The sequence below is a fragment of the Poecilia latipinna genome, unplaced genomic scaffold (genome assembly GCF_001443285.1).
Source record: "Poecilia latipinna isolate Pla-1442-1.1 unplaced genomic scaffold, P_latipinna-1.0 Scaffold7, whole genome shotgun sequence".
Lineage (NCBI taxonomy): Eukaryota > Metazoa > Chordata > Actinopteri > Cyprinodontiformes > Poeciliidae > Poecilia > Poecilia latipinna.
The window spans coordinates 756,900-765,723 of NW_015112623.1; the positions used below are offsets into that span (position 1 = coordinate 756,900).

Genomic DNA, 8,824 nt, shown 5'->3' on the forward strand with positions numbered 1-8,824 from the left:
TATATTTCGTTCGTCTAATTCTCGTAGAAAGTGTCTGGAGGTGTACGGATGCATGAAGGTTGAGCAGTGAGTCCGAGTTGACGGAGCGATATCTGGGTCAGCCTCAGTGGAAAGACCGAGCTGCTTTATCTGTGCGACCACATAGAGGTTATCAGCGAGTGTTATTTTCATTTACGGGAATTCTGGGGGGGGGGGGGTTGGAAGACAAACCAACCTAAAACTAGCTTAGACGGCTTTTATGATAATAACCTATATGCAGATTTGAAGAGAGAGCTCTCCGTTTTATTTCCCCGTCAACAGAAATGCTTGTTAACATCACGGAGCATTTAAACGTGATGAGTAGTGCTAGTTTAAAGTAGTGCTCTAAACTAGTGTTTTCCGAAGGTGGGGTCGGGAACCCAAAACGGGCCACTAAACACCCATGTTGGGGTCTTGAAATTACCTCCAAACATCAGTTTCATGATCACTTCTACCAGAAGCTCTTGCCAAACTTTTGTTTTCCACTTGTCTAAAAATAGAATACCAGTTGTTATGCCTCTTGTTGTCGTCATGGACTTCATAATTATCATAATTGGGTTGCAGTGCTGCTTTGTAGCTTGGAAGCCTCAAAGTTGGGAAATGTTTTAAGAGACTCCTTAAAATGCAAAAGCAGTGCTACAGAATTGTATTAGTTATATGGTGATGTGAAAAAAAAGAAGTATTTGCACTTTTAGATCGAATTTTAGTAGCAGACAGATAAGCTGAGTAAATTTCCAAACCTTCATAACCCTATGTGGAAAAGTAATTGTCACTCAAACCTGTTAACCTAATAAGCACCACTCTTGACAGCAGCAACCGCCATCGAAAGTTAATGATAACTGGAAATGAATCTTTTTCATCTCTGGAGGATTTTTGGCCCGCTGTTTTGATTTTGCTACACTGGAGAAACATTACAACCTATTTAAGGTAACATTGCTCACAGAGCCACTTTAGAGCCTTCTTTTTTTTTTTTTCTTTCTTTTTTTAATCGCTCAGCAGGGGAGATGCTGGTGTGTTTTGATTATTTTCCTGCTGTTTAACTCAACTGTGACCATGATGCTACCACCACCATGTTTAACTGTTGGTGTGATATTATTTTTCTAAAATGCTGTTTAGGAAAACTCGTTACGCGGCTAGATGTAACAAGTGGCAAACCTTCCAAAGTTTTCAATTTTTGTATTTTTCATGAAAAAAATGGAAATCTGTCATGGATGCCAGTTTTTGCCCAGTCTTTTTCTTATCGTTACATCATGAACTCTGACGTTAAATGAGCTTGCAGTGCTTTAGATGTTGTCTCTGGGTTCCTTGTGGGCCTGTTGAAGGACTCTTGAAATCATTTTGGTTGGCCAAAACCTTCATTATGGGTTTGTAACGCTTGCAAGACTGACAGACGCTGATAAATTAGTTTCTCGCCTGCTCTGGGACGCGCCTCTTGATTCTGCAGATCTGGCCGTAGCCAGGTCGAGATGCGGTGAGTGAACCCGAACAGAGCATTGTGGGTAATCACAGCTAATTCATCAATCAGTCAATCTAATCAAATGTTATTTTTATAGCACATATCAGCAACAAGGCGGTTTAGATCATAAAAACGCAAAGTCAGAGAACACACAGTCAACAACTGAAACATTACATGTTGTCAAGGGCCATCGTTACCCATCATTACAAGAGTGTGATTACATTCTAACATAGGGGAAATTTGAACTTTTAATGAGCAAAATCATCATTCGAAGAGTTTGTTTTGACGATCTGAAACATCCAAGTGGTGTCAAAACACAGAAATGAGAAATCTGTCAGCGGGTGAATATCTGTTCTGTTAAATGGTTTGATTTCTCCCCCTGCGCAAATGACTGACATCATTTCCTGATTCCCATGTGTTAACTCCACTCACTTAGAGAAAAGTCCCCTGTGTGGAAGAAACGCTGTCATGTCCCGGTGCGCACGCATGCAAATCAAACACTCTCACACGAGTGTGGGCTGATAAAACAGAGAAGAAAAGCAAGACGCCACAGCTCTGCCTGTACTGACCTTTGAATCAGATATCTGTGTTTGTTTTATCCTTTACAGAAGTTCAAGCATGTCTTAAAGGAGGCTCACACACACACATGGATGTCAGATGGAATAAGCTCAACGATGCTGCCCACCTCGGTCTGCTCTCTGCCTGTCCCAGATAGGTGAGCACAACGTGAACAACAAGAATCTGCGAGCTCTGTCTTTGTCATAAGAAATTAGGGAAGCAGGACAGATTTCAGCGTAACGTCGGCGCGTTTCAGGCAGAGAAATGAAAAGCGCCCTGGGGCCTGTGGTTCCTGCTGCTGCTGGAGAAACAACCTTTGATATGGTTAGGATGATCCTGCATTTAAACCCTAAATAAAAAGGACTTTGCTCGTAAACAAAGGATTATCCCTTATTGATTTAAACAGTCCAATCATCAAATGTTTTTCGGGACATTTGGAAATCCATTGCGATTTAAAACGGACGTTTCTGTTCAGCATTATGGCTTAGTTTCACTCGGTGATCTAGGACAGTTATTCTCACTCTTTCTGTGACAAGTTCAGTAAAATACTAAAGTTTCCAGATAGCCACCAAGCTGAGGCGTTTTGTAGACGGTACTGCGACAGAACCTGGACTTCCTTTATGTGCTTGCTTTTTAATAACAACAAACCAGAAGGCAAAAAGTGTATATATCACTATTGTCTGTGTTACTCTGTAGTATGTTTGAAGGATGACGCTTCCAGATTTGTCTCTCAAGTTGAGTTGTCCATGTTTCAAACTCAAAAGGTAGACAGGAAGTCTCCAACAGTTGAAGAGGTAAACTCTGGTGTTTTTCAGTAACGCCGACGTCAAAAACCAACACAGCAGCCCTGGGATTAAAACGCAGGCTGTTACATAAACCGCTTATTTACACTTCTGGTGGTATGATTCATCATATTAAACACTTACACATGTAATGGATATCAATTATTTACCATATCCTGTTAGTGTTTGAAATGCAAACACTAACAGGTTATTAGTTTGTAATGCTAGTAGCAGTTAGCACATCCCTCTAGTTTCCTTGCAGACCGTTGTTAAGCTGGATCTGATGCTATTCCCAGGGTGACATTTCCCTCATTATGATAATATCTTGTAAAAATAGTTGGGCTGTGTGATATTGGCAAACTTTGTGATTGTGATGTCAATATAGCCATGACAATGTTAGCATAAAACCAGCTTAAAAGTTAAAACTTTGACTATATCAGCCAAGAATTTTCACACTCCAAACAGTCTCTCTCTGCGATATGAATGTCACACACACTCATATTGCTATGACGACACGTTGTTCAGCCAAAAATAGCATCATGGTATTTACGCTAACATATAAAACAAAACATATAAAATAATTTAAATTTGTCATTCTTACAGCTGCAAAATTATTTAATANAGATTTTTATACTAATAATAAGTATGCCCAACATTTATTAATAGCTGGTTTTATGTTTAGCAGCTAATGCAGTAAATGTTGCAGCTAACATTTACTGCATTTGCTTAAGCTACAGTGTAACTGTGCACAGGACGTCTGTGGGTTTTTGTCTATAGTGATCAGAGTGGAGGACAGATGCTGCGTAATGAGTCGGGCTGTTTTCTTGGATAACCAGTTCATAGCGTGTTGCTGAACACGCCTGCCTCGCCCTGCAACTATTTGGTAGCTCCATTTTTATTACAGGTTATAGTGCTGTTCCTTTAGTTTTCAAAACCATGACAGTTTGTGCTCTTTGTAATGTGAAATACATCTTGACAAATGTTTCAATAAGCAATCAAAAGAGCAGCAGAGAGTTTCAGATGGTGAAAACACTGATCTGTCTGACTCCTTTAGCTTTTTAAAACAATGATCAGTGATTTTTTTTGCCTGTTTTTATTAATTTCCTCTACATAGAAGTTAATTAGCTTGTATATGTGGTTAAAAACAACAATAATTGTCTCACAGTTTGAGAACTGTGGTTCTATGCACTGTAAAAATGAAATTTTCAGTCTTCTTTTCAGTTTTACACTGTAGCTTTAAATGCAAACATCAGCTAAATCTCATTTCAGCCCATCAGTGCTGTTAATTTTAGCGTGATTAACTGCTGGCATTTTTCTATGAATTTTAAAATTTACAATTTCTAAAATTCTATGAATTTTAAAAAAAAATTAAAGACTTTCGCAATAAATTTCTGTATCTTGTACATTTCATAACTAAAAATTTCTTGAAATTGATCTTTCTTGAATTGTTTTTATTCGATGTTTTCTCTACAGTAAGATAATGTTTTGTAGTTCACAGTCTAACCGTCTTATTTACTGTAAATTTTTAAAAGTATTTTTGTTTTACAGTGTATGTTTCTGCTTTCAGTTATGTCAGCCAGCTGAGCACCTGCCACAACACGCCCGAAGAGGACGATGAGACCATGAACACAGAGGAGAGAAAAGCCAGCACCGTCCGCAAAGTGGACCCCGCGTCTGACCTCGACGCCCACCGTCGGCCCTCGGACCGTGCGCCGTTCCCCGCGTGGAACCGGGAGCAGGGCCTGTCGTTCCCCTCCTCCAGCTTCTGCTCCTCCCAGCTGCCCCATAGCCTCCCCGCCGGGTACAGCCAGCCCACCCCGTTCCCCAGCCAGGTCAACATGCTCCACCCGAGCCTGGCCAGCAGCTGCACCGGCTACCCCAGCAGCCTGCCATCCTGCCTGGGCCACAAGGATTACTCCTCCAGCTGCTCCCAGGACAGCTGCCTGTCCAGAGACAAGTCCGCCTCCCTCCCCAGCCACCACGGCGGCCACATGAGCCTGGAGCAGCCGCTGTCGCTGCACTCCAACCCACCTTCGGTCGAGCTCTACCACCACACCTTGTCGCCATACTCGTGCCCGCCGCAGGGGCCCCCCTGCTGTGCTCTGTGCCCGGCGGACGCCTTCAGCAGGCGGCCCGTGGCCAACAACCGCGCCTGGCCTCAGTACAACCCAGCTTACAGCCCGTACTGTAAGTCAGGTCCTCCTCGCTCAGCCTCGCTCTGTGTGCAGTTGGCAGGTTTGCTTGATTCTGTCTTTTGTCCGTTAGACCCAGAAGAGTGCAGGATCCCTGGAGCTGGATTCACACACATGTGAGTTTAGTGCTGGCATTTGATTTAAAAAATGTATCTGATTAATCTCTCTCATGCTGTGATTAATCATGACTAATCAACATGCCTGACTTTGAATGCTTGAAATATAAATATGTGGTTTTTGCAGCAATGTTGCCCCAGGCAACCTCCTCCTCCTGCTGCACTCCAACCAGTTAAAATGGAAGCAGTTATCTGTTTTAGTTTTTTTTTTGTTAGTTTCTCTTGTAGCAGAAAGCAGGTAGTCTCTCAGTTATCAACAACAATCAAGGGAAACCTTCTGCATTAGACATGCATACAAAGAGAAGGAAACTTGTTCAGGGGACAACTGACAGATCAGACATTTTATTTTCCGGTTTTTGGGTGTCCCACCCCTTTCAGTTGCCGCCCTGGGCAACTGCCCCCATACCAAAACCCGCCGCCGTATGCGTGTTTAAAAAATGTCTCAGGAAATATTTTATCATCTCAAACCAAACGTCTGAAGATTCTCCCGTTTTCCGGGTTTTTATATTCAGGGAGTTTTATAGGAAGTCATTTCGTTTTAAACGTTAATCTAGAAACGTCCTTCTCCATTCACTTCCTGTGGAACTCGTGCAATGGTGTAATTCATGCATGTGAAATTTCGAGCTGAAACACATAGATGCAACACAAGAAAGTCGAACAATGTTCAACTTTTGTTGCTGCAGCAGAAACCTTTCACCTTTCGCTGTCATTTTGTGTCAAGCCTAAAACTTTCTGCTGGCTTTTAGACCAAAACAGATCATTTGATCAGTCTGCGTTACGCAGTGAAATGTTCAGACACCTTAACGTCGACACCGCTGCTCGAGTTTTAAACCACTGTGTGTTTATTATTACAAAGTTTGGCCCTGAAGTGCTTTGTGTTTCCTTGCAGTGGCCACAACGTCCCGGTCAAAGAGAGACACCCTACGTACAGCACGCCGCTCTCTCTGGAGCAGAGTAAGTCTCGGCTCTGCAGCAGCAGCCGGTGCCGCTGCAGAGCCGCCTCTAACTGTCTGTCTCTGAATGCAGGGCGGGTCTTCGTCACATACGAAGCCGACAACGACAAACACGTCAACGAGATCATCAAGTTTGTGGCTCTGCTGCGACACAACGGCTTCGACACTCACGTATGTGGCAACCGACTTTTTTTTTTTGTGGCTACACTTTAGGCTATTTGACTTTCCTAATGGAAAACAAAGCAGCGACTGTTCACTTCAATACTCATTAGAAATCTAAACATCCCAACTCAAAATGTTTGATTTATTATTAATTAAAAGCACATATTGTCGCTCTGTTGGATGTAAACGTGTGAACAGGTTCTTCATGAGGAAACGTCAGATGTCTGAGTGCAAGTGAATGCATCGCAGAATGATCAGAGCTTTAAGCAGCGGTGATGGTGTTACCTGGTTACACACTGCAGACCAACTTTACTAGAGCGCCAACATTTAAGATCAGAGAACATGTGGTGGGACGGGACGTCCCGACCACACACAGCTGACCACACCTTGTTAATGTTGCCATGCCAACACGCTCCCTTCATGCCTACCTTACGCTTCACTCAGACTGAGGCTCTGCGTTACTAAATTTACTTTGTCATTTCTCTAACCAAAATGAGGAACATGTTTTGTTTTGTTTTTTTTTCCCCAGGCCCAGCCAGCTGATTACAATGAAGTATTAGGAAAAATTAAATTATGAAAATAAAGTTGAAATAATAATTGATATAAACGATGAAGAGGAGGAAACAATACAAAAAATGAGAAAATCTTAAAATAATAATTCCCTCTTTGATTTGAAGCTTAAGACACAACCAGTTATATTAATTGTGTTCCACCATTATTTATTTATTTTTTTGTTCTGAAACTGTCTTAAAATGAAATATAAACAGTAGGAAGATCAACACTTTGCTTGGCATCTCAGCTGGAGACTTTGGGTCTAGCTTAACAACCAGAAGTTGGACCAAATAAAGTGAAATGACCCTTTTTTTAACCTTTAAATGTGTTTGTCATCAGCTCCAAAACCACAGTGATTGTTGATTAGGAGTTCATCTTCTGGAAATTCCAATTTTTATCTTTCTTGTAATTAAATATGAAATTAATTCAAGAAAGTCAGACTTTGATCAACACTTACCCAGACTTGGGGGGGAGGGGGGGGAGAAATAAAGACCAAGTGAAATTCCAGTTTTTCTAGATTGAAGTTTACACTGCAACCCTGCTTATAGCAACACTTTTCAACAATAAATGCTTGTTTCTGACTGTGTGGACCTCCATTAGTTAAGAGCTTGACATACAAATGTCTTTGTTCTAGATTGACATTTTTGAGCAGCAGTACAGAAGCATAAGCAAGATCGACTTCATGGAGCGGTACCTGAGCGAGGTAAGAGCAGGTCAACACCTTTAAGATGGAATCGAAACACATTAAAAAACTGTCTGAGGTAAAACTCTCTTCATCACTTTGATGGACTGTTGCATCATCCGGAGCAAGAGTAAACTTGCCTTTGGAAGCCGTCCTCCAGTGGAGTTTGATTATAATGTTTATCCACTCCCTCAGAAAGAGTACCTGATCATCATCATCATCAGCCCCAAGTACTACGAGACGGTGACCACGTCTCCGTTCGACCTGGAGAACGACGAGAGGACATTCAACACCGTTTACATCCACAAGCAGGTCAGAGTCGCCTTCGCTTCTCAGCTCGTCTTTAAAACACAACCCGGACTCACTGGTGTATGTGTATGTGTATGTGTGTGTGTGTGTGTGTGTGTCGCTCAGCTTCAGAATGAGTTCATCCAGAACGGAAGCAAGAATTTCAGGTTCATTCCCATTTTGTTTCCCGGGGCTAAAAAGGTAAGCGCTGCGATCGTCGTAACAACACGAATCTACAGGAGGAGAAAAATAAAAACCTTGTGGCGTCTCGATTTGTGTTTTTTTTAACAGTGTCACGTTCCCAACTGGCTCCAGAACACTCACGTTTACGGCTGGCCGCGCGATCGAGACGACATCCTCCGACGCCTGATGAGGGTGGAGAAGTACAACCCGCCCCCCATCGGGGAACTGCCGACCATCGTTTCCATCCCCATCTAGAGCGCTGACCCGAGGACAGCGTCCCCCGTCCACCGGGACAAGCAGGGACGCTGTCCTCGCGCCTGTCCTCCTTTAATCTGTGATTGTAAAGACTCTCAGGTGCTTTTGTAGATTCTTTAACTTTTTCTTTTATTTACAAAGAGAAAAGTGTTTGTCAACGTGAAACGTGGATTGGGGAGTTTTTTTTCTTTGCTACATCTTGTTCAGTTTGCTTTTGTTTTTTAAAAACTGTTTAAAAATCTCATTCAAATATTTTTATAAGCAAGTCACAAATGTGCAACTTGGTTAAACAAAAAAAAAAAAAAAAGAGAAAAAACTAGTGACGTCTAGTACAGAGACAAAATCGCTGCAGTTTCTCAGTTTGTGTAAAGTGTAGGGGTTTTCTTTTGAGACAAAGTGCAGGATTTTTTTCTCTGTAAGCACTTCCATTTCCTGCACTGCCTGTCAGCTGGCCCAAAGAAGATACACTTCCCTCTTGCTTACAAGGAGAAATTTCTTGTTACAAAAAACCAAAGGAGAAGCACATAGTCTGACTAAAGGAATGTCAGAACCAGAGCTGATACAGGTTTCCTACAGAGGGTTACAACATGAGGAATCCATTCCCCCCCCCCCCCCCCCCCCCCCCCC

General features: G+C 42.3%; 1 protein-coding gene and 1 long non-coding RNA gene across 4 annotated transcripts in view; both read left to right on the forward strand.

Moving 5' to 3' along the window:
* The window catches only part of traf3ip2l (TRAF3 interacting protein 2-like), a 12,338-nt gene extending 3,620 nt beyond the window's left edge, over nt 1-8,718 (forward strand). The window contains exons 1-10 of one of the 3 annotated variants that reach the window (XM_015024774.1): nt 33-147; nt 2,083-2,189; nt 4,382-5,001; nt 5,080-5,122; nt 6,012-6,076; nt 6,149-6,246; nt 7,424-7,492; nt 7,667-7,783; nt 7,886-7,960; nt 8,051-8,718. In XM_015024774.1, coding sequence (XP_014880260.1) covers nt 2,125-2,189; nt 4,382-5,001; nt 5,080-5,122; nt 6,012-6,076; nt 6,149-6,246; nt 7,424-7,492; nt 7,667-7,783; nt 7,886-7,960; nt 8,051-8,197 — 1,299 coding nt within the window. In that variant the 5' untranslated portion in view covers nt 33-147; nt 2,083-2,124 and the 3' untranslated portion in view covers nt 8,198-8,718. Of the gene's footprint in view, nt 1-32; nt 148-2,082; nt 2,190-4,381; nt 5,002-5,079; nt 5,123-6,011; nt 6,077-6,148; nt 6,247-7,423; nt 7,493-7,666; nt 7,784-7,885; nt 7,961-8,050 lie in introns of those variants that run through there. The other 2 variants (XM_015024702.1, XM_015024843.1) reach the window with 2 other exon arrangements.
* Nucleotides 1,099-1,608, forward strand: LOC106941792 (uncharacterized). Its single transcript, XR_001423464.1, has 2 exons — nt 1,099-1,128; nt 1,237-1,608. It is a non-coding gene; the product is annotated as an uncharacterized LOC106941792 (long non-coding RNA).
* Nucleotides 8,719-8,824: the final 106 nt, after the last annotated feature.